Raw genomic sequence first — 26759 nt, 5'->3', positions numbered from 1 at the left:
AGGACCTGTTCCTGTGTAGTACTGTTCCACGTTCCATGTCAACCCAAACTATCAAAAATCACATAGAACATAGAACAGTACAGCACACAAAGTGGCCCTTCGGCCCTCATTGTGTTGATCCAATTAAATTAGTAATCAAATTACTCTTCTGCCTACACTATGTCCATATCCTTCTATTTTCTCACAATCATGTGCCAATCTGAATGTCTCTTAAAAGTCTCTAATGTTTCTGCCTCTACTGTCTCCCCAGGCAGTGCATGCCAGTCACCCACCACTTCCGGTGTAAAAAAAACTCACCTCTAACATCTCCTTTGAAATTACCCCCTCTCATCTCAAATGCGTGCCCTCTGGTATTAGGCATTTCAACCCTTGGATAAAGATGTGGTCTGTCTACTCTATCTTTGCCTCTCATAACCTTATAAGCCTTTATCAAATCTCCCCTTTGCCTCCGCCTCTCCAGAGAATACCTGTGCTTTACGAACCTCGCACTTAAAAAAATGTTTTTATTAAATGCAGTCATGAACAATAGCCAGATCAGAAATGCTGATCAAGTCAACTAGTTCCCAAAGAGAACTCTGATAGGCCAATCAGATGGTTCACTGCTGCTCAGCGATAGAACACAAAAAAAATCACGTGTGCAATTAAGAACCATTAACAAATAGTAGAAATACTGGAGTCATGATGATCACGATGAAGTCTGCTGGAGAGAGACATTTATACATATGTTCTCCTCCATAATTCAAAGAGATTGAAGGATAAGTTTGCAGGGTGACAAAACGTGGCAGGAGCAAAAACTAATCCCTACCAGGAGAAAACAGCACCTGTTCTTTCCGCACTGTACTCCAGCAGTTTAAGGACTAAGTCCAGCTGGAACATAACTCACAAGTGCTCTTCAAAGTCAGGTATTAACCCTGAGCTCTGGTTTATACCAGACCCATGTGACCTTTGCGGTCAGTTTTTCATACAGGGAGTGGTGGGTATGTTGAATGAACTTTCTGAGGAGGTGGTGGAATTGGGATCGGTCCAGAAACTGTTTTTTTATTGGGCTTCTATTGGCAATTGTTGTTAAATTCACTGGTGATTTCACGAAGGGTTAGATCCAGATCTTGGTGTAAACCAAGAAGTTACCGAGATGATGTCTCTCCACAGATACTACCCGACCAGTTGCGCATTTCTGCCAAGCCCTGTTTCTATGCCCACGTTAATTGGAAGCAGGAGAAGGCGCCTGCTTCAGGAGTCAATATGATCACTTGCCCATCTTTTACCAAAGGTGTCCTTTCCTACATTTCTCCATCCTCTCAGGTCTCAGTGACCATAAGACCATTAGGCATTGGAGCAGAATCAAGTCATTCAACCCACTGAGTCTGCCCTGCCATTCCATCATGCCTGATTTATTTTCCATCTCAATCCCATTCTCTTACCTTCTCCTGTAACCTTTGATACCCTTAGTAACCAAGTATCTATATCAACCTTCACTTTAAACATACTTGGCCTCCACAGCCGTCTGTGGCAATGAGTTCTGCAGAAGAGCATCTTTGAATGCACAACACGTCAAACTTTGATGTGGATTGGCAACAGCAGCAGAAGACTATAAACATACACTAACTGGCCACTTTACTAGGTAAGAAGGTACCTAATAAGACGGCCATTGAATATAGGTCATGAATAATTGGGTCCCAAACACCGATCCCAACTCTACCACCTCCTCAGACAGTTCATTCAACATACCCACCACTCCCTGTATGAAAAACTGACCGCAAAGGTCAGGTGGGTCTCCTCTGGTGTGCCGGCTTCCTCCCACATTCCAAAGACATACAGATTTAGGTGAGGAAGTTGTGGGCATACTACGTTGGCGCTGGACTCCTGCAGCTTGCCCCTGGCACATCCTTGGACTGGTGTTGGTTATTAACAGACAACACATCCCTCTGTAGGCTTCCACGTTTTGATGTACGTACATATGACGAATAAAACTAAACTTAAATCTTTAATCTCTGGATTCAAGTGCCACAGACGCATAACGGTTAGCGCAACACTATTACAACTCAGGGCGTCAGAATTCGGAGTTCAATTCCAGCGTCTTGTTTTTTCCGTGTGAATGTGGGTTTCCTCGCAGAGTCCAAAAATTTGTCAGTTAGTATGTTAATTGGTCATTCTAAATTGTCCGGTGGTTAGCGTTACGTTTTGTAACTTTAAAACATTAAAATAATTCAAACGAAGACGTGGAAGTCCAAAATGTGAGTTCTTTACTGTAAGTGAGGCACGCACGTATCACATCACAGTGTCATGATTTATGCAATTTACATATTTTTACATGTAACCATAATTTATTTATTTATTTGTTGAGGTACAGTATGAAATAGGCAGTTTCAGCCCTTTCCAGCCACCCCACCCAGCAATCCCATATTTTAATGTCAGCCTAATAACGGGACAATTTACAATGACCAGTTAACGTACCACCTGGTACGTCTTGGACTGCGTGAGGAATCCTGAGCACCCGGAGAAAACCCATGTAGTCACGGGGAGAACGTACAAACTCCTTGAAGGCAGTTGGGGGGGGGCTGGGAAATGAACCCAGATCAATGGTACTGTAAAGCATTGTGCTAACCACTACACTATCATGCTGAATTATATAAACTGCAAAGCATGTTTAATCAAATGATACATTTACAAGATTACTCAAATATAACTGAAATATTAAACACACAACAGGTAGGCTGGGGTTAAATAGTTGGGGTTCTGGGCAGTATGGCTTGTCGAGCTGCAATGGCCTGTTCCAAGTTGTATCTTTAGACAAATAGATATAATAAATATCGCAACAGGACACAAGATGGAGACAGTGCAATTGAAAGGGAAGCTTACATCTACCAACTTGTCAGGGACATAATTTCTGAAATATGGAGGAGGAGCTTGGTGAGTGAGGGGTGGGGCAACCGGCAAAGAGCTCAAAACTATTCCCAGCAGTCAAAATCTTTTTGAATTAAATGACAGACAGCATTTCAAAATAAAGACGGGTAGGGATCTGCCACGAATCGGCCACGAGTCGTGAGCAAGAGATGTCAGATATCAGAATCAGAATCAGGTTTAATATCACTGGCACATGTGGTGAAATTTGCTGTTATTTGGCGGCAGTACAATGCAACACATAATAACAAAAACTGTAAATGACAGCAGGAAGTAGATACAGTACTGTGCAAAAGTCTTGGGCAATATATGGTGTCTAAGAATTTTGCACAGTACTGTAGTAATTTTATGTATTGCACTGTACTGCTGCCGCAAATAAACCCATTTTATGACATATGTGAGTGATGATAAAACTGATTTTGATATGGGCCTCTGTTGAGAAGTGAGAGTGGGGAAGAGGGGCATCATGGTTGGGAAAATGTGAAGGTAGAGGGGAAAGAGCACGAAGCTCCTTCTGTAATGACCAATAAAGCAATTGTCTGGAATCAAATGATCTTGCCTTGTGTCTCTGGACTGGATATGTCTGCACACACGCCACCCCTAGCAGTCCTCTGCTACCTGTCCCTCACCCCTCCCGTAGTACTCCAGTCTCGCCATTCCCACCACCCTCCGCCCCTGGCACTCTTCTGCCACCTGTCCCTCACCCCTCCAGTAGTGCTCCAGTCTCGCTGTTTCCACCACCCCCCGCCCCTGGCACTCTTCTGCCATCTGTCCCTCACCCCTTCTGTGGTGCTCCATCTCACCATGCCCAAAATCCTTTTCTCCTGCCAGATTTACAAATACACTCTCTGCTCCATGTTTACAAATACAGTAGTCTTTGTCACCCCAGCCACAGACTTTTACACAGTACTGTACATATTTTAAAACGTTAAACAAGTAGTGCAGAAAGAGAAAAAAAAATGAAAATGTCCTGAGGTAGCGTTCATGGGTTTAATGTCCATTGAACCCACTGACTCAGGTATCATAATATATAAGGACCAGTGGTAGATATGGGACAAATTACAGAGGTGCTGATGGTGTATGATTGTAATAATTCATGTATTAATGCCTCTGGTAATTTCATGTAACATCCTAGTTAGAGTATGATTGTAACAATTCTCATATCATCTTTGAGAATTTCAAGATTAGCTTTATTTGTCACGTGTACAGTACACTGAAATATACATGTTTTGCATCAAATCAAATCAGTGAGGATTGAGCTGGGGCAGCCCGCAAGTGTCGCTATTCTTCCGGAGCCATAGTAGCGGTGGGAATTGAATCCCAATCAGTGATCTCTGGCCCTACGTTTCCGTGATGCCCTGTGTAACATCCTAATATTTGAGTTGTCCGTTTTCACCCTTTTTTTATTTGTTCGGTTTTTAATGAATATTTTTAAGACCGCTGCTTCTGGTGAGCCTCAGGACTTACACCGCCAGGTTCAGCAACTGTTGCTCCTCTCAACCATCAGGTTCTTGAAACAAAAGGGATAAATTCACTCAACTTCACTTGACCTGTCATTGCAATTTTCCCGCAACCAATGGATTCACTTTCAAGGACTCTTCGTTTCATGTTCTCAATATTTATTGCTTATTTATTTAATATTATTTCTCCTTTTTCTATCTGTACAGTTTGATGTCTTCTGCACTCTGTTTGAATGTCTTAGTTGGGTGGTCTTTCATTGATTCTGTTTTGTTTATTACTCTATACATTTATTGAGTATGTCCACAAGAAAATGAACCACAGGGCTGTATATGATGACATAAATGTATTTTGATAATAAAATTTACTTAGAACTTTGAACTTCTATGCATGTCTTGTTTGGCTTTTACTTCTGGATATGTTCAGGCTGAACTGGGAAGACTTATGGTTCACCCCCAGCACAGTTGGGCAGGGAGTTCCAGAGTTTAGGCTCAGTGGAGGTGAAGGAAAAGCAATATGTAGTGGATTCGGATAATTGGTACACATCGGGATCGGTTCATTTTAGCCCAATTAAGTGGCTGCCCCAATTAGCTGAAGCTTCATGGAAATAGTTAAACAGGTGAAAAAAGACAAATTAATTTTAAATGAGTAACAAATTATGTATTGAAATGAAATGCAGAACAAATTAGAACACTTCCAGTGCTACTATGGTACTGTAAAGCTGTGTATTAGATGCAATTAGTTATCAACAGAGGAATTAATCAAATGCACTCTGCCGTGTCCTTTTGATTATCTGTAAATGAACAAAATCAACACAGACACCTAGTGTAGATAATGGACTGCTTTCATACAGTCTATTCGACAATGGCCACCTCCAAATCCTTATTTTCATTGCAACGTTCAAGATGATTGTCGACGCCTTCAAATTCTTGGTAGTTCTTAACTTGATGAAATAGTAAGATTGTTTCATTTGCACTCCCAGCCATTTCTCACATCTCCAGGCTTGGATGCTTGAAACCGCAATGTGCAAAACAGCTCTGAAAAAACACATGGAACTGACGCTACTTAAAAGTGTTCTTTCTAAGCACGGCGTAGTGATAAGTGCGTGTGACTGACAGTAGTTAGAAATTGCTCGGCAACTGTCTCCTCTCCCAATTAGTGGCATAGTGTTTGAAATAAATGAAGGGAATCACGCCTATTTTCTAGATTAGATTTTGTTAAGTTGTCCCTGTACTGTGTAGCCTACATTATAATAAGGGACTACTTTATGTTTTAGTAACACACCGTTGCATGCGCCATTAGGCGCGTATGGGTGTGTGTGTGTGTGTGTGTGTGTGTGTGTGTGTGTGTGTGTGTGTGTGTGGTGTGCGTGTGTGTGAGAGAGAGACAGAGACAGAGAGAGAGAGAAAGAAAGAAAGAAGGAAAGAAAGAAAGAAAGAAAACAAGGAAGTAAGTAAGTAAGTAAATTAGTTAGTTAGTTAGTTAGTTTGGACTCTACCAGTAAAGAACCATGCAACTTAGTTCCCATCTCCAGTGTTTTTATTAATAACTTAGTTGTGTAAACAAGGCCACATACACAACAGTCCCAAATAAGCGGCTGTCCAGGTTAACCAATGGCCACATTAGCTCGTGTCCACTGAACTTCCCATTCAGGACTGAGTGCAACCTGGAGGGAAATGTGAAGACAGTGGTGTCCTCCCTCCTCTTTCCTGCCTGGAAGGAGAGGCCACAGGTTTGGTGCAGCCTGAGCGACTAACAGCAGTGCATTTTGTAGATTGTATACTGTGCCATCATGGTGCAACAGATATGGTGAACATTAACTGTATGGAACATTGGCACAGTTAATAAGGCTTCTGCTTCACAGCTTCAGAGGCCCAAGCTCAATCTTGTCTCCTGGAGCTGTCTATGTGGAGTCTGCACGTTCGCCTAGTTCGGGTTTCAAAGTTCAAAGTAAATTTATTATCAAATTAAGTATGTGTCACCTTATACAACCCTAAGATTCATTTTCTTGTGGGCAATCACAGTAAGTAAGGAGAAGCAAGGTAGAATTAACAAATGACCACACCTAACAGGATGGACAGCAACTAATGTGCAAAAACTGTGTAGATACATGGATGGAAGGGGTAGGGAAGGCTATGGTCTGGGTGCAGGTTGATGAGACTAGACAGTTTAAATATACTGCATGGAATAGCTCAGCCGAAGGACCTGTTTCAGCACATTCTTTCCAAGATCGGGGGCCCAAAACTACTCACAATTATTCCAAGTGAAGCCTCACCAGTGCTTTATAAAGTCTCAACATTACATCCTTGCTTTTATATTCTACTCCTCTTGAAATGAATGATACCATTGCATTTGCCTTCCTCAGCACCGATTCAACCTGAAAATTAACCTTTGGGGAATCTTGCACAAGCACTCCCGAGTCCTTTTGCATCTCAGTTTTTTGTATTTTCTCTCCATTTAGAAAATAGTCTGCCCTCTCATTTATTCTACCAAAGTGCATGCCCATACACTTCCCAGTACAGTACAGCACAGAAACAGGCCCTTCAGCCCACAATGTTGTGCTGAACCAGCTAAAATGTAAATCAAAAGCTCCCAAAAATAACTAATTCCTAAAACTAAAGTTTGCTCTATATCTTGGTACATGTGACAATAATAAACCAATACATTTTATAAACCAATGCCAGTCCTGATGAAGAGTTTTAGCCTGAACTTTGATTGTTTATTTCTGTACATAGATGCTGCCTGACTTGCTAAGTTCCTCCAGCATCTTGTACATGTTGCTCTGGATTTCCAGCATTGGCAGAATCCTTAGCATCTATAAACCAGACAATCCTGTATCCAGCTACTTAGCTCAAGAATGCTGCAGTAAAAGACTAACTATGATCTATTTTCTGGTGGATAGTGACAGCAGGTTGAATGACCTTATGTTTGCATCTCTTATTATTTTAATATAAGCCTTCCTGTTGATACATTTCCATTTCTCTCTGCTCATTCAATAAACATTACTTGACAGTTTCTAAATCCTGCTCTTCTTGGGCAGCCTGTCCCACTTTGTCTGAATCCTCTCCCATGAAGCGGCTGGGATTTGTTACCAGGATCAATTGGTTATATAACCACAAGTGGCTATTCTCTGTGAAGCAGCTGGCATTAGATTAGTAAAGTCATGTAAGACCCTGCATATGAGTTTCCTCATTCAGTTTCACAGTGACTCCAAGATAATAAAGGCTTTTAATTGCCTTCTTATTTGAGCAATTTGCTGAGGGTGACTGCCAGTATTGGGGCTAATTGGTTCTCAATTTTTGGCAGTTTCACTGGTTCACACACACACACACACATAAGAACTTGAAGGAGACTGTCAGCACCTTTTTTCATTTAGGATCTTTAGAGGTTGGGTGAGAGCCTTCATGCTGATAGTCTGGCCTAGAAGTGGGAGAACAATGGCAACCTAATTAAGGTCTCGCAAGTCAAGAGCACGACTGAGTACTCAAAGTAAATTTATTATCAAGGTACATATATGTCACCACATTGTGTGGCCTCTGTTGGTCAGGATCGACTATGGATATTGCATCCTTGTTGTCTAGAAACACAAGTCTGGGCAGTACAATATGGAGAGCAAGCTGTTGCCCATATGGAAGGCTCCCCCTCTCCCCGCATCTGATGAACCCAAAGGAATGGCAGAGACCAATACAGTTTGGTACCAGCAGTGTCGCAGGAGTTGCCAGATAGTGTTAAACTCAATGTAGGGACACCAGCTCCAGATTTTTCCCTCAGGGTTTACTCCCGAAGCCATCCCCATGAGTGATTTTTGCTGCAAGGCAGTGGAGGTTTGAGATCAGAGTTTTCCTTCTCCTAGATGAGCAGCCCAACCATGGCTGATGAGCCCCATCTGCCCGAAGTGACTGGTTTTAAGGTGCCAGGAACCTGCCTTTGCCCCTTCTCCTGTCATTAGAAATGGTTCCCCTGGACTAAGTAGCTAAGCCAAATGTGAAAGCTGGAGGATGACTTAGTTATCAGAGGCTATTTCAGGCGCACACCATTGGGAGCATTTAATAGATAGTGGTAGCTTATTCCCACGACCACCCCTGGCTATGACAACCGTAAGGAACCTTGTCACCATACACTACCTTGAGATTCATTCGGACTCTATAGTTGATTGGATGAGTCTTTTCAAACAACCTTCAAGTAGCTCCTTTGAAGAAGGTTCAAAGGACATTATGAAAATGATTGTGGGTTTGAATGGCTTGTCATATGAAGAGTGGCTCTGGGCCTGTATTCAATAGAATTCAGAAGAATGAGGTGACACCTCACTGAAAGTAAGCATGCAGGTACAGCAGGCAGTGAAGAAAGCTAATGGCATGTTGGCCTTCATGGAGGAGGAGAAGATGGCGACGCGACACAGATCGCAGCGGCCACTCTGGTGATGATATCTGTTTTCTGTCAAGTAGGGTGCCGTGTACAATCCTGCTTTGATGGAGACAGATGTGAGAGCACAGAGGAACATCTGGTGAAACTTCTGAAATGCCTGCTTTGCTGCCGCTGCTACTGTGTGATCCAGAATCTCTGGAGGGGAAGGCCCTGAGTCCTCGGCTTTGCTTGTTGCTCGGCGGCTGGGGTGGGGTTGAAGTGCTCGGCAGAGATGGTGCTCAGTGCTCGGTGTCGGAGGACTGGTCGGAGGCTCGAAATTTTCGGATGGACTCAGAGTCGGCTGCGGTCGGGTGCTTCCAATGCATCGGCAAGTTTGCAGTGCTTGGAGGTTCATGGCAGGGAGAGGTTCTCCCTTCTGTCTGCATGAGATGATGGGGCTATCGGGATTTGAGACTTTTTTTTTACCGTGCCCATGGTCTGCTCTTTATCAAATTACGGTATTGCTTTGCACAGTTGTAACTATATGTCATAATTATGTGGTTTTGTCAGTTTTAGTCTTGGTTTGTCCTGTGTTTCTGTGATATCTTTCTGGAGGAACACTGTATCATTTTTTAATGCATGCATTTCTAAATGACATTAAATGAGGACTGAGTGTCCTCATAATCTAATCTAATCTAACAAGGAGAGTTGAGTATAGGAGCAAAGAGGTCCTTCTGCAGTTGTACAGTGCCCTGGCGAGACCACACCTGGAGTACTGTGTACAGTTTTGGGCTCCAAATTTGAGGAAGGACTTTCTTGCTATTGAGGGAATGCAGCAGAGGTTCACGAGGTTAATTGCCAGGATGGCGGGACTATCATATGTTGAAAGATTGGAGTGACTGGGCTTGTATACACTGGAATTTAGAAGGATGAGAGGGGATCTGATTGAAACAAATAAGATTATCAAGGGATTGGACACGCTAGAGGCAGGAAACATGTTCCCGATGTTGGCGGAGTCCAGAACCAGAGGCCACAATTTGAGAATAAGGGGTAGGCCATTTAGAACGGAGTTGAGGAAAAACTTTGTCACCCAGAGAGTTGTGGATCTGTGGAATGCTCTGCCTCAGAAGGCAGTGGAGGCCAATTCTCTGGATGCTTTCAAGAAAGAGTTACATAGAGCTCTTAATGATAATGGAGTCAAGGGATATGGGGAGAAGGCAGGAAAGGGGTACTGATTGTGGATGATCAGCCATGATCACAGTGAATGGTGGTGCTGGCTTAAAGGGCTGAATGGCCTACTCCTACGTCTATTGAAACCTATAGGATGGTGAAAGGCCTTGATAGAGTGGATTTGGAGAGGATATTTCCTATGGTGTGAGAGTCTAAGACCAGAGGAGACAACTTCAGAAAAGAGAGGCATCCTTTTATACTGGAGATGAGGAGTGATTTCTTTAGCCAGAAAGTGGTGAATCTGTGGAATTCATTGCCACAGGCAGCTGTGGAGGCCAAGTCTGTATGTATACGTAAGGCAGCAGTTGATAGATTCTTGATTGGTTAGGGCATGAAGGGATACAGGAGAAGGCAGGAAATTGGCGCTGAAAAAAAAAATGGTACAGCCAAGAAAAATGGCGGAGCAGACTCAATGGGAAAAACAGACTAATTCTGCTCATATGTCTTATAGTCTTATAAAGTGTAACAGTTACAGAGTAAGTGCGATGCAGGTAAACAGTAAAGTGTAAGATCTAAATCTGAGACCAAGGGTCAATCTGATCGAACAAGAGATCCGTTCATTTGAGAGTCTGACAACAGGAGGGTAGAAGCCATCTTAGAGCCTGGTGGTTTGTGCCTTCAGGATTTGTTATTTGCTCCACTGGCATTTGATATTAGAATTGGTTTATTATTGTCATGTGTACCAAAAAATGGTGGAAGGCCTGTCTAGCATACTGTTCATAGAGATCAAATCATTGCACAGTACATTGATGTAGTGAGTTTGGGCTCCTTAGTGGGGCCTTTTTAAAGAGATAGGTAAGCGGAAATGTCTGAGAAATGCCACCTGGCCTCATAGAGTTGGAGAGGTGTCAATCCAGCAAAATACAACTGCATCTCCCTTACCCACACACCTTTAAACTTTCTCCATCCCAAATCAAATGCATTGTTATGTTATGTAACAGTGTTTGAAATATGGGTCCATTTCCAACCTCATCTCTTTCCTTCCTCACCTCCATGGTTACCTAGACTGACATGCTTCACTCTTTCTCAGTCTTGACAAGAGGTCAAGAACTGAAGCATTAACTCTTTCTCTCTCCACCCACACAGCCTGGCATGAAGCATGTTTTCAGCCGTCTCAGTTTTTACTTCAGATTTCCAGCACCAACAGATGTCTTCTCTCTGATTTTCGAAGATAAATATGAGCTTCATTAGTCACTTGTGCATCGAAATGTCGAAATGTAGAGTGAAATGACTCACACAGTCCGGAGCACCCGGAGGAAATCCAACTTGTCAAGGGGAGAACGTACAAGCTCTTTGTAGACGGTGGCATCAATTGAAACCTAACTGCTGGCACTACAAAGCATTGCACTAACTGCTATGCTCCCACACCACCATCTTCATCTTCATCTCTGTCTCCAGCTTTATCCCAGTTCTAAAGACTAGTCATCAACCAAAAGCTGACTGTTTTCCTCTCTCCCTCCACAGGTGCTGTGTGACCACACTCTCAGCCTTGTAAGCTCTTTCAAACCTATGCCAATCTGCTGCAATTACACACAGGGATCTGCGTCTGGGTCTGGGTCTGCTGGAATAATTCCGAATGTTGCTCTTTCTCTGCCAGTCCCAGCTTTCTCTACTTTCTGGTTCAAATATCCGAGGTACAAAGGGACTAGGGGGTCCTCATGTAGGGTTCCCCAAAGGTTCATTTGCAGATTCGGGGGTAAGGAAGGCAAATGCAATGTTAACATTCATTTCAAGAGGACTAGAATATAATGTAAAAGCAAGGATGTAATGATGAGACTTTGTGAGCAGTTTTGGGCCCCTTATATAAGAAAGGATGTGCTGACACTGGAGAGGGTTCAAAGGAAGTTCAGAAAAATGATTCAGGCATTGAAAGGCTTATCATATGAGGATTGTTTGATGACTCTAGGCCTCTACTCACTGGAATTCAGAAGAATGATGGGAGATCTCAGTGAAAGCTATCAGATGTTGAAAGGCTTCGATAAAAGTGGATGTGTAGAGGATGTTTCTTATGGTGGGCAATTCTCGGACCATAGGACACCGACTTAGAATCGAGAATTTAGAATGAAGATGAGATGGAATTTCTTCAGCCAGAGAGTGATGAATCTTTGGAATTCTTTGCCACAGGTGACTGTAGCATCTAGCCGTTAGGCATATTTAAGGCCGAGATTGATAGCTTCTTGATTAGTCATGGCATGATGGGATATGGGGAAAAAGCAGGAGACAAGGGCTGAGAGGGAAATAGATCAGCTGTGAAGAAATGCTGGATTAGACTCGATGGGCCAGATGGCCAAATTCCTGTATCTTATGGTCTTATGGATATCCGGCACACAAGCTCAATGTCAAATTTTGTCTCAGCATCTATAGGTATAAAAAAAAATCTTGTTACGTGCCTGAGAATGTTTTATAACCTCACAGGCTGCTGTTGGCCTGACGCTGCTGTTTAGTACAAGTGCCTTCAGTGTTGACTGAATGTATAAATAGTAACTTCCTTTACCCCTCTCTCTACTCTCAGTTTCCCAGTTATTAACTTAATGAATGTTAGTGTTATATTGTTATTTAGGATAAATCGTTTTTAATTGTTAACAGAAAAAGGTAGCAGAACAAATATGGTAGTAAGCCATAAATGTCAGAGCAATTCACCCTGAACGGTGTATTAATGAATTGCAAGGAGTGAATGGTTCAGCATGCACCAAGAGGCATTCAGAAACACTGCAGCAAGCCAACTTGTTTATTATTCTAACATAAGGAAATAACTTAGAAATTTATGCAAAATAAATGTTTTGAATGGGAATGTTGGATAACGGTAATGATGGAGTTAGCACAAAGGCCAGTGATGTTGACATAGGATGAAGGGTGTTCGCAGTCGAGGCCTTCATCTCACATTCAAAAGCCAGAAACATGAATGTGATACAATACATTCACGGTATTGGAATTAGTTGGTTGGTTTATTGGGTTGTTCAGTCATTTACTTGTCCATCTATCTTTTTTTTTTGAGATTCGGCATGGAATAGGCCCTTCCGGCCCTCTCAGCTACGCGGCCCAGCAACCCCCTGATTATCCCAAACTTTACAATGACCAATTAACCAACCAACTGGTACATCTTTGGACTGTGGGAGGAAACCGGAGCACCTGGAGGAAACCCACACGGCCACAGGGAGAACGTACAAATTCCTTACAGTTTTAGGGGAACATGAGGGGAAACTTCTTCACTCAGAGGGTCATGAGAATGTGAAATGAGCTGCCAGCACAAGTGGTGCATGCAAGCTCGATTTGAACGCTTACAAAGTTTGGATAGGTACATGGATGGTAAGGGTATGGAAGGCCAGGTTGATGTGTATCAGCAGTTTAAGTGGTTCAGCATGAACTAGATGGGGGCGAAGGTCTTGTTTCTGTGCTGTATTTTCTATTATTCCATGACAATAAATATAAATACTTAAAATCATTTATATACATAGATTGTATTGTATGCCCATAATGTGATGCTAGGCACAGGAGTGTCTGTACATAAGGTGGTTCTGACAGGAAATGACAAAGTAGTGGTGGGTGGGTGTGTGGTGAGAGGGGTTGGTGTGTGGGGGTGTTTCTGTGCTGTATTTTTCAAAGACTGTTCAATGGCCTGAGAGCAGTGGGACAGAAGCTGCCCTTGATCCTGGTGGTATGTGCTTTCAGACTTTTGCACCTTTTGCCCAGTGGGACAGGGGAGAAGAGAGAGTGGCCAGGAGGGGTCAGGTCTTTGTCTTTGCTGGTTGCTTTACTGAGACAGAGGCGAAACTGGTTCCGGTGATGTGCGGAGCTGTGTCTACAACTCTCTGCAGTTCCTAGAGGCCAAGCGCAGAGCAGATGTCATATCAAACTGTGATGCGTCCAGTTAGGAAGCTTTCTATGGTGCATCAATAAACATTAGTAAAGGACAAATGGGGATTTGCCGAATTTCTTTAACCACCTGAGGAAGTAGAGGTTTTGGTGAGTTTTTTTAGCCGTGATATCTACATGGTTATATCAGGACAGGCTACTGGAGATGTTCACACTAGGAACCTGAAGCTTTCGATCCCTTCAACCTCAACACTGTTTTTGTAGTTTGTAGTTTAAATGTAAACATTTTGAATAAACGTTGACCATTTGTATTGTGGAACATGTGGATGAGAGTGGATGTGTGGAGACATTCCATTCAGCCCATCATCCTGTGTTCTACCTCGAAATGAGATCCTGACTTTACTCCACAGATCCATTCTTTCTCCTTCTGCTTTTATATAAAACCTTATCAAACGCAACTGTAAAACTAATGCCCTCCACATCATGAATTTTATTTGTGGAGAAGAGATGCAAAATTCCTACACCCTCCTTGCACTGTGTTGATCCCAAACTTCACGGCTGAACCGGGGACACAAGAACTGGTGGAATCTCGAGCAACGGACAATCAGCTGGGGAATTCAGCAGCTCAAGCAGCACCTCAAAATTCAAAAAGTAAAATTTATTATCAGAGTGCATATATGTCACCACATACAACCCTGAGATTCTTTTTCCTGTGGGCATAGTTAGCAAATCTGTAAAACAGTCGTAACTGTAAGCAGGCACTGTAATCCATAGTGGGGGAAAGGAACCATCGATGGTTCGAGTCCTGATGCAAGGTTTTGACCCAGAACAATGACAAATTGTTTCCCCCTTCCAATGTCCCCTCTATTTTTGTTTTTGCAGCTCCATGGGCCATCCATTGTTCTCAGCAGGAAATTTTTACACAGCCTCAAAACTGAACTTTTAAATGTATTTTTGTAATATACGTATATGAACATTATAAATGAAAATTGAAAAATCCCATACTTCTGATTTATTAATTGAAGGGTATAATGAAACAGTGAAATAAAGAAAACCTATCGTGTTTCGTAAACTTTTTCTCATCTGTCTTTATTATAAATCCATTGTCTCTAAGTACTGTCCAGATTAATTTTGCATCCAGATGAAAGACACATCTTAATCATCATTAGATCATACAAATGTTCCACTTCTAGTCTGCCTCTGGATTTATATTTGATTGAATTTATATGACTGAATCCACGTTCGCAGTCCGCAGTAGAAGCTTGAAATGTTCCAACAATGTCAACAAGAATTGACAGTTCTTCAAATTCTTCATTTCCAGGCACATAGTTTGACATATCAGCAAACATCTCTTCCATAAATCGTGACCGCAGTTTACATACCACTAGCGTCCGACTATAAATAAGCACTTGAGAGACTACATGATGCCGTCTCCAAATAAGAAGGTTTATCCCGACGTATTTCAAATCCTAGCCGGGAATTTCAGCCAGGCTGGTTTGAAGTAAACCCTGCTGAATCACCTTCAGCATATAACCTGTAGCACCAGAGGTCACAACACACTAAACCACTGCTCCACTAAGATAAGGAATACATACCGTTCCATGCCCAGACCACATTTCAGTAAATCTGATCACTTGTCTGCCCTTCTCCTATCTGCATACGGGCAGAGGCTAAACAGCGAAGCTCCAGAGATTAGGGCAACAAAAAGGTAGTCGTGGGAGATAGAGCAGCGGCTACAGGATTGCTTCAAGCCAGTGGACTGGGCTTTTTTCAAGGATACATCTGTGGATCTGACTGCATACACCATGGTTGTCACAGACTTGATTAAAACAGCTGTAGATGAGTGTGTCTCCACCAAATCATTCAGTGTCTTTCCCAACCAGAAGCCCTGGATGAACCATGAAATCGACAATCTGCGCAGGGCCAGATCAGAGGCATTCCTGTCTGGTGACCAAGAAGTTTACAAGAGATCCAGGTGTGATCTCTGGAAAGAACATCTCACAGGTTAAGTGGCAATTCCAGACTAAACTTCAATCAACGAAGGATGCCCAACAATTGTGACAGGACTACAATACTATAACCTCTTAAAAAGTTAAATCACATGACATAGGCGACAACAGGGCTTTGCTTCCAGCTGAGCTCAACGCCTATTATGCTCCCTTTGACTGTCAAAACATGGTGGAACCATCACAAACCTATCTGGTGATTTCAGACTCTGAGGCCAATGTGAGAAAGCAGTCTTCAGGAGGGAGAACCCATGGTTCGGCCCAGACCAGGTACCTGGTCAAATACTAAACACCTGTGCTGATCAACTGGCTGGAGTGTTCACTGAGATCTTTAACCTCTCGCTTCAGCAGTCTGAGGTACTCATCTGCTTCTAGTAGGCTTCAGTTACACTGCTGCCGAAGAAGAACGTGGTGATCTGCCCCAATGATTATCATCCAGTAGAGTGTATATCCACTGTGATAAAAAGTTTTGAGAGCCTGGTGATGAAACATACCAACTCCTGCCTGAGAAGTGAATTGGATCCGCTCCACTTTGCCTACAGGAGCAACAGGTCGTCAGCAGATGCCATCTCACTGGCTCTTCACTCAACACTGGAACGTCTAGACAGTGAAGGTGCACATCTGAGGATGCTCTTTATCGACTACAGCTCAGCATTCAATGACATCATCCCTCAAAACTAGTCAATAAGCATCAAGTCCTTGGTCTCAATACTTCGTTACGCAATCGGGTCCTCAATTTCCTCGTTTACAGACCCAGTCAGTGTGGATTGGCAACAATATCTCCTCCACAATCTCCATCAGCACCAGTGCACCACAAGGCTGTGTGCTTAGCCCACTGCTCTACTCACTTTGCACCGAGAGGCTAAGCACAGCCCCAATGCCATATTCAAGTTTGCTGACAACACCATTGTCATAGGCCAAATCGAATGTGGTGACAAACAGAATTTAGGAGGGAGGTTAAAAATCTGGCTGATTCTAGCCACAACCAGCACCTCTCACTCAATGTCAGCAAGACCAAGGAGCTGATTATTCACTTCAGGAAGATGGAGCCAGAGGCCCATGAGCTAGTCCTCATCGGACGATCAGAGGTGGAGCGGTTAAGCAACTTTATATTCCTCAGTGTTATTATTTTGGAGGAACTGTCTTGGGCCCAGGATGTAAGTGCAATTATGAAGAAAGCACTGCAGCGTCTCTACTTCCTTAGACGTTTACGAAGATTCAGCATGACATCTAAAGCTCTGACAAACTTCTGTGGATATGTAGTGGAGAGTATATTGACTGGCTGCATCACAGCCTGGTATGGAAACACCAAATACCTCCAGCAGAAAATTCTACAAAAAGTAGTGGATACGGCCCAGTCCATCACAGGTAAAGCCTCTCCACCACTGAGCACATCTACACAAAATGTTATCACAGGAAAGCAGCATCTATCATCAGGGACCCCATCAACCAGGACATGTTCTCTTCTCACTGTTGCCATCAGGATGAGGGTAAAGGAGCTTCAAGCCTCATCCACAGCTTCAAGTACAGTTACTACCCATCAACAATCAGGCTGTTGAACCAAAGGGGATAACTTCATTAAACTTCACTTGCCCCATTACTGAAATGTTCTCACACTTATGGACTCACTTTCAGGGACTCTGGCAGGATACTTGGTAGTGTGGAGGAGCACAGGGATCTCGGGGTACATGTCCACAGATCCCTGAAAGTTGCCTCACAGGTAGATGGCATAGTTAAGAAAGCTTATGGGGTGTTAGCTTTCATAAGTGGAGGGATAGAGTTTAAGAGTCGCGATGTAATGATGCAGCTCTATAAAACTCTGGACAGGCCACAGTTGGAGTATTGTGTCCGGTTCTGGTCACCTCACTATAGGAAGGATGTGGAAGCATTGGAAAGGGTACAGAGGAGATTTACCAGGATGCTGCCTGGTTTCGAGTGTATGCATTATGATCAGAGATTAAGGGAGCTAGAGCTTTACTCTTTGGAGAGGAGGAGGATGAGAGGAGACATGATAGAAGTGTACAAGAGAATAAGAGGAATAGATAGAGTGGACAGCCAGCGCCTCTTCCCCAGGGCACCACTGCTCAATACAAGGGGACATGGCTTTAAGGTAAGGGGTGGGAAGTTCAAGGGGGATATTAGAGGAAGGTTTTTTACTCAGAGAGTGGTTGGTGCGTAGAATGCACTGCCTGAGTCAGTGGTGGAGGCAGATACACTAGTGAAGTTTAAGAGACTACTAGACAGGTATATGGAGGAATTTAAGGTGGGGGGTTATATGGGAGACAGGGTTTGAGGGTCGGCACAACAATGTGGGCCGAAGGGCCTGTACTGTGCTGTACTATTCTATGTTCATCTCACATTCTTGATATTTATTGCTTATTTATTATTACTATTTCTTTCTTTTTTATTTGCACAGCTTGTGTCTTTTGCACAGTGGGTGAACGCCCAAGTCGGCGCAGTCTATCATTGATTCTGTTATGGTTGTTATTCTGCTATGGATTCATTGAGTATGCCTACAAGAAAATGCATCTCATTGATGTGTATGCTGACATACATGTACTTTGATAATACATTTACTTTGAACCAGTATTAACTTTCTCAGAAATGACAAATTTGCAATCATGATATTGCAATATTTTTGAGGCAACACTTTTGTCATAGTTAGTAAAAGTAGCTGAGGATTTTTTTTTGTCAGTCGGACCACATTCTCTTTTCCAAACTCAGAACTGGTTGCATTTGCAATAGCAATAGGGTCAAAAGCTTGCCATTCTCTTAACTGATTTTCAGGAAATCTATTATCTAAGAGATTACACACACATTGAATGAATCGAATAACAGGCACAATATTGACGTCAGAACTTATAGATGGAAGCAGAGTTTTCACTTTGTCACTCCAATACGTGATATTGTCACTGTGACCGTATCTTGTTAGTATTTGTTTTCGTACATTGCAGGGCTTCAATTGTATTCAGACAGCTTTTCTGAAGGAGTTTACAAAGAGATGCCAGATCTTCTAAGACATCGTTAAGGACAGTAATCTGCTCAGTATTGTAGATTGGTCAAAACCTTCAAGCGTATATTAATATAATTTCAAAATTATATTAACATTATATAAAACTTTGGTTTGGCCACAGCTGGAGAGATGCATACATTTCTGGTCGCCCCACTTGAGGAAGGATGTTGAGGCTTTGGAGAGGGTGCAGAAGAGGTTTACCAGGATGCTGCTTGCTACTTGCTCCTCTCATGTGCTACCACGAGAGGCTGGATAAACTGGAGTTTTCTCTGGAGTGCCAGAGGCTGAGGATGAGATCTGAACTGATAGAGGATTCAAAAGGTTATGAGAGGCACAGAGTGGAGAGAGAGTATCTATTTCCCCAGGTAGAAATGTCTAATACCAGAGGGCATGCATTGAAGGTGAGAGGGAGGTGCGAAGGGTAAGTTTTATACTCAGCGAATCATGGATGCCTGGAATGGCTCCCTGGTAAGGTGGTAGAGGCAAATACATTCGAGGCTTTCAAGAGTTGTTTGCATCAACCCATGGATGTGAGGAAAATGGAGGGATATGGATATGGACATGGTGTCAGTAGGAGGGATTAGTGTGTGGGTGTTTTTGATTTGCTTTTTAGCTGGCTCAGCACAACATTGTGGGCTTAATGGTCTGTTCTTGTGCCATATTATTCTGTGTATATGTTTGAAAGAAAATTACAGAGGTGTTGTAACAAAACCTACGTGCACAGGAGCATTTCAGTTACTGCGTGGCCGTACACCATGCGGCTTAGAGGGAACAGTATGCCCATCCCCCACATTTGCTGCTCAACCCATTGAATTCCTCTGCCAGACATTTTGTTGTTTGCTCCTGAAACAGCCGCTCAAATTTTTCAACTCTTTCCCTCAAAGTAATTTTCTCCCATACCCCATTAATTCACTTTATACCTTAAGCTTCGAGTCAACTCTGCATATCTTCCAAATACCAGGGATACAACCTCAGTTTGTACAATCGCACCTCATCATTTAATACAAGGAATTCCAATGGATCTTTGCTATAGTCCTCTATAACCATTAAACCTTCCCCAGAATGTGGTGTCCTGAACTGCTCTGTGCGTGGTCCAACAAGGACCTAATCCATTCAGAAATTTGCTCCTACTCCAGCCCTCCAGATATGGTTAAGGTACAGAGAAGGTTTAGCAAAATGGTTCTGGGGTGAGGGGTTTTCCAGCGAGGCTAGCTGAAGGAAACTTGGGTTGTACCCCTTGAGGCAAAGGAGGTTCAGATGCCTACTAAATGCCACAAGTTTTGATAACGAATCTACTTCTACAACCAACCCTGGCAGCACTTTCCAAACACCTACCCCACTCTCTGTAAAAGAAACTGGCCTTGAAAAGGGTGCTTTGAAAGAGGCAATAGCTGTGGATGAGATAGAAAACCACAATAATGGTTGTCACTGGCTGGTGATGCAAGACCCCAAGTCAGAGATTTATTTAGGTGAAGAGGTAAGGGATGTCAGGGAGCAGGTGAGAATCACATAACATAGAGCAAAAAACACTACAGCACAGTACAGGCACTTCTGCCACCATTCTATAGATTTATTGAGTATGCCCACAAGAAAATGATTCTCAAATTTGCATGTGGTGACATGTATGTTCTTTGATAATAAATTTACTTTGACTTTGATCTTTGTTGTGCAGATCTTTTAACCTGCTCTAAGATCAATCTAACTCTTCCCTTCTACAGAACATTTTGGGCCACAGGACCTTAAGATACAGGAGCAGAATTAGGCCATTTGTCCCATTGTTTGTTCTGCCATTTTATCATGGTTGATCCATTTTCCTCTCAGCCTCAAACTCTTCTCCTTGTGTCCCTTCATGCCCTGTCCAATCAAGAACCTATCAACCTCTGTCTTAATCTATACCTACAGACTTGGCCTCCACAGCCGCCTGTGGCAAAGAATTGCACTTATTCACTACTCTCTGGTAAAGAAATTCCTCCTCTTCTCCATTCTAAATGGATGTCCCTCTATTCTGAGGCTGTGTCCTCTGGTCTTACACCCACCGCACCGCCCCTCCGCCGTCACAGGAAACAACCTCCCTGCATCCACTCCATTAAGGCCTTTCAGCATTCCATGGGTTTCAATTAGGCCACCCCTCATTCTTCTGAATTCCTCTTAATTAAAGTAGGCCTATTTTTAATGTAGCCAAGGATAAGACCTGAAACTCATTTCACACAAGAGAGGTGGAAGTTGAGGTAATGAAGGAAAGGGAATTGGATAGGAAGCTGAGGGAAATAAAGTTGCAGGAAACACAGTGATAAAGCAGGGAATGGGCCTGGCCCTTTCCAAGACCAATATGTCCTTCCCTAAGGTGTTGTACCTGGAACTGCTCCTGGTGCACCAGGAATGATCTAACCAAAGTTCAAAGTAAATTTATTATCAACATATGTATATGTAACCATATAAATTTGACTTGTATGTGATATATACTGTGATTTCAGCAGAACAGAGAAATACTTTCAGTGGCCACTCTATTAGGTACACCTATCACTGTTCCCTCTAAGCTGCGTGGTTGCAGTTACTGAAGTGCTCCCACACACATAGCCTCTGATGCCACACAGCTGGAATTTTCTTTTATATAATGTTAATATAATTTTGAAATTACAATACAATGCAAAAGTCTTAGGGAACCTAAATTTTTAATGTGGTTTCAGATGGTAAGGCCTCCACAAAGCCCTGATCTCGACATTATTGAGTCTGTCTGGGATTACCTGGAGAGACAGAAGCAAGCGAGACAGCTAAAGTCTGCAGAAGAACTGTGGCAAGTTCTCCAAGATGCTTGGAACAACCTACCAGCCGATTTTCTTATAGAACTGCAAGACAGTGTACCCAAGACAATTGATGCAATTTTAAAGGTGAAGGGTGGTCACACCAAATATTGGTTTTATTTAGGTTTTTTTTTACTGTTTACTGCTCTTTATAGTAATTTTTTGACATATAGGAATTTTTCATTTCATTATTTTCACTTGACAGAATGTTTTTAGATGTGCCTAAGACATTTGCACATAATTTTGAAATCACTGAGAATATAATTGTGAAATACCTTGTATTTAATTGTGTTAATGAATATAATCCACAAATTTTCTGAATAATAAACGTACCACAACCTTTACTTTGAAACATTTTAGAGCTTCAAGGGATTTACATTGTCAGTGTTTCAAGTTACAACATTCTTACAAATTGTAACAATAAACACAGAATGGAAGTTGGTAGCTCATTGTTGAGAAACTGTTAGTCAAAATATGCATATTATATATGGAAAACAATTAAAGTACTGCGCATTTTTCAGCCTGTATTAAAACTTCCTGCAATGTTTGGTCCATGCAGCTGTAAAAAAAATTGGAGGGAACATCGACACCTGTACACCTGCTCATTAATACGCATATCTAATTAGCTAATCATGTGACAGCAACTTACTGCATGAAGACAGGGTCAAGAGGTTCAGTTGTTGTTCAGACCAAACACCAGAACAGGGATGAAATGTGATCACAGTGACTTTGACTGTGGGATGATTGTCAGTGTAGATGGGGTGGTTTAAGTATCTCAGAAACTGATCTCCTGGGATTTTCATGCACAACATTCTCTAGAATTTACAGAGAATGATGCGATAAACAAAGAAAAACATCCAATGAGTGGCAGTTTTATGGGAGAAAATGTCTTGTTATCGAGAGAGGTCAGAGGAGAATGGCCAGACTAGCTCAAGTTTTTCAGGAAGGTGAGGCAACTCAAATAACCATATGTTACAACAGTGGTGTGCAGAAAAGCATCTCTGAAGAGTACCTAATAATGTGGCCACTGAGTGTATATGTCATGATAAACTACTTTGAGATTCATTTCCTTGCAAGCATTTACAGGAAAATAAAGAACTACATAGAATTTATGAATACCTGTACATAACAAAGACTGACAAACATCCAATGTGCAAAAGAGGACAAATCGTGCAAATAATACATTAAAAAAGTAAATAATACTGAGAATATAAATTGTAGAGTCCTCGAAAGTGAGTTTATACATTGTGGAGTCTGTTCAGTGTGGAGGTTATCCACACTGGTTCAGGAGCCTGATGGTTAAAAGGCAATAACTTTTCTAAAACATGTATTACAACAGTGGTGTGCAGAAGAGCATCTCTGAATGCACAATCCGTTGAACCTTTAAGTGGATAGGCCACAGTCACAATCATGCACAATAAAATGGTCACTGAGTGTATGGTTAAAGTCCACCTGAAGAAGGTTGGGTACCTCAGACTGCTGAAGCAAAAGTGAGGATATCAGTGAACACTCCAGCCAGTTGATCAGCATCATTGTTAACTGTACAAATGTTTGTTCATAATCACTCCAAGCCTCTGGATACTAGTCATAAGAACATAAGAAAAAGGAGCAGGAGCAGGCCATCTGGCCCATCGAGCCTGCTCCACCAGTCAATAAGATCATGGCTGATCTGACCATGAACTCATCGCGTTACCTGCCTTTTCCCCATAACTCTTAATTCTCCTACTGTGCAAAAATCTATCCAGCCTTGTCTTAAATATATTTACTGAGGTACCCTCCACTGCTCCATTGGGCAGAGAATTCCACAGATTCACCACTCCCTGGGAAAAGTAGATCCTCCCTCAAATCTTGAGGCTATGTCCCAGTGAAAACATCACTGGAGTGTCTGAAGCAAAGAATAATGGAGGCAGGAAATGCAAACACAGAGTACACAGAAACAGGCCCTTTGGCCTACCATGTCTGCCAATCTAAATCAGTTCAATCTGTCAGCACACAGTCCATACCCCTCCATTCCCTGTCCGTTCACTTGCTTGTCTACATTTGAGATTCAGATTTGTTTAACACATGTACATCGAAACACACAGTGAAGAGCGTTGTTTATATTTACGAGCAACACACCCAAGGATGTGCTGGGGACAACCTGCAGGTTTCAGTACACATCCCGGTGCCAAGATAGCCTGTCCACCGTGCCACTTAAACATTGCCATTGTATCTGATTCTCTCCTGGCAGCACTTTCCAGGCACTTACCATCCTCTCCGTAAGAATTGCCTTGTACATACCCATTAAATGTTTTCCTCTCACCTTCAAAGCTCAAAGTAAATTAACAGCATGACCTAGGGTATCTGTCAATCCCAACTGGGAAAAAGCCTTTGAACATTTACCTGTTGATGATTCTCACAATTTTATAGACTTCCATTAAGTCTCCCCTCTACCTCTGATATTTCAGAGAAAACAGTCCATGTTTGTCCAACCTCTCCTTATAACTCATTTGCTCTAATCCAGGCAGCATCCTGCTAAACCTCTTCTGTACCCTCTGCAAAGCTTTCACATCCTTCATGTAATGCCGTGACCATAACTGCACACACTACTCCACAAATGGCCTAATCAAAGTTTTATGCAGAAAAGTTTTATACAGAACATGAAAGATTCATAATGCATTGTGCTTTCTTGGGTTTGACTTGAAAATGACCTACCAGCAGATTTACGGTGCAATTCATGCTGTAGTTCTGGTTCTCATCATTCATTACATTCCTGTAGTCCAGAAGCCTTTCCAGTAGGCCAGTTACCAAGGCAACAAAAGATTCACCTTGTCTTGCTAAATATTGGGATTGTACACAAAGCTCCAACAAGCTGCAAAAAAGAGGGCAAAGAAATGGAACAAATTAATTCACTTAATATAGCGCAGCAGGCCATTTGGCCCATCATGTCCACGCAGAGCATTTCAGTTAGTTGCATTTTCCCTCCCCATATTCCCTTTTCCTCGAGCTCACCTGCTCATCCAAACCCCTCTTGATTTATTTGCCACGTCTTCACTGGGGTAATTTACAAGCACTGCTTTGAAATCAGAACCACAAACAACAGTCAACATCCCCCAGGAATGGAACCGACCTTTGAAGAGCTGAGTGATATATGCAAAGTAACAAGCAATGTGTTTGAGGAACAACATTAACGGGAGGAATGGAACTGTTGACATTGCGGGACAGATTCGGAAGAGCAATCTCTTTATTTATTTATTTACTATTGCGGTATAGCGCAGAGTATGTACATCCTGCGCTTCAAGCCACCACCTGGCAACCCCTGATTTAACCCTAGCCTAATCACGGGACAATTTACACTGACCAATTAACCTACCAACCGGCACGTCATTGGATTGTGGGAGGAAACCAGAGCACCCGCGGGGAAACCCATGTGGTCACAGGGAGAATGTACAAACTCCTTACAGGAAGTGGCGGGAATTGAACCTGTTTCGCTGGTACAGTAAAGCGTGCTAACCGCTATGCTCCTGTGCTGCTCCATTTACATCAGGCTGTAGATACAAAAGCTTGAAAGCACGTGCCACTAATCTCAAGATGAACTCTATCCTGCTGTTAGATGCCTGCTCAACAATCCCCTAGTACGAGAAGATCGACTGTTGACCTCACAATCCACACCTTCATGGCCCTTGCAGCTTATTGCCTGCCTGTCTACACTTCCTCTGAGCTGTAACACTTTATTCCGCATTCAGTTATTGTTCAACCTTATACTACCTGAATGTAGATCTCGTACTGCCTCAAAGTAATGAAGTGATCTATATGGATGGTATGCAGGACAAGTTTTTCACTGTACCTCAGTACGTGTGACAAAAGTAAACTCAATTTACCATTTTACCAAGATTAGGGCTCTGGGACATGCCCAGCAGGTCTCACAGCATTCCTTACCAATCAACACTTCTGCCAAACCCCCTCTTATTCTCACTTTCACATGATCCATCTCACAAAGCTGCCTACCTCAGAACCCACACCATCAGCTTCAGGAACAATTATTACCCTTCAACCATCAGGCTTTTGAAGCAAAGGGTATAACTTCATTCAACTTCACTTGCCACATCACTGAACTGCGCCCACAACCAATGGACTCACTTTCAAGGACTCTTCATCTTATATTTATTGCATATTTATTTAATATTATTATTTGTGTTTTTTTCTGCACAGCACTGAATTTGTCAACATGGAGCGGTACTGCGGTTTCCTTCCATATTCCAAAGATGTACCGGTGAGGAGGTTAATCGGTCATTGTAAATTGTCCTGTGATGAAGTTAGGATTAAGTAGAGGGTTGTTGGGTGGTGCGGCTCATTGGGCCAGAAGAACGTAAGAACCTAAGAAATAGGAGCAGGAGTCGGCCATCTGGCCCGTTGAGCCTGCTCCGCCAGTCAATGGCTGATCTGGCCATGGACTCATCTCCACCCACCTGCTTTTTCCCCATAACCCTTAATTCCCCTACTATGCAAAAAATCTATCCAATCTTGTCTTAAATATACTTACTGAGGTAGCCTCCACTGTTTCATTGGGTAGAGACTTCCACAGATTCACCGCTCTCTGGGAAAAAAACATTTCTCCTCACCTCCATCCTAAATCTACTCCCCAGAACCTTGAGGCTAGGTCCCCTAGTTCTAGTCCCACTTACCAGTGGAAACAACTTTCCTACCTCTATCTATCCCTTTCATAAATTTATATGTTTCCATAAGATCTCTCTGAATTCCAGCGAGTACAGTCCCAGGCAACTCAATCTCTCCTCATAGTCTAACCCCCTCATCTCTGGAATCAACCTGGTGAACCTCCTCTGCACCGCCTCCAAAGCCAGTATATCCTTCCTCAAGTAAGAAGTCCAGAACTGCATGCAGTACTCCAGGTGCGGCCTCACCAGTTCCCCGTATAGTTGCAGCATAACCTCCCCGCTCTTCAATTCAATTCCTCGAGCAATGAAGGCCAACATTCCATTCGCTTTCTTGACAGCCTGCTGCAGCTGCAAACCAACCCTTTGTGATTCATGCACAAGCACTCCCAAGTCCCTCTGCACAGCAGCGTGCTGCAAGTTTTTTTTTTACCATTTAAATAACAATCTGCTTTTTCATTTTTCCTTCCAAAGGGCCTGTTCTGTTCCTCTAAATAAAATAAATTACTTATACAACTAATTTTATATCATAGGACTATAG

General features: G+C 42.6%; 1 protein-coding gene across 2 annotated transcripts in view; it reads right to left on the bottom strand.

Annotated features, from left to right (window-relative positions):
* LOC134345844 (dedicator of cytokinesis protein 2-like) overlaps positions 1–26759 on the bottom strand; it is a 1258793-nt gene that overhangs the window by 168491 nt on the left and 1063543 nt on the right. For both annotated transcript variants that reach the window (XM_063047144.1, XM_063047146.1), the window contains one exon: positions 24261–24417. In XM_063047144.1, coding sequence (XP_062903214.1) covers positions 24261–24417 — 157 coding nt within the window. The remainder of the gene's footprint in view (positions 1–24260; positions 24418–26759) is intronic.

This window comes from Mobula hypostoma, chromosome 4 (assembly GCF_963921235.1).
Source record: "Mobula hypostoma chromosome 4, sMobHyp1.1, whole genome shotgun sequence".
NCBI classification, from domain to species: Eukaryota; Metazoa; Chordata; class Chondrichthyes; order Myliobatiformes; family Myliobatidae; genus Mobula; species Mobula hypostoma.
Note: the sequence above shows the minus strand (reverse complement) of the source record. Positions and strands in the feature narration are given on the sequence as shown.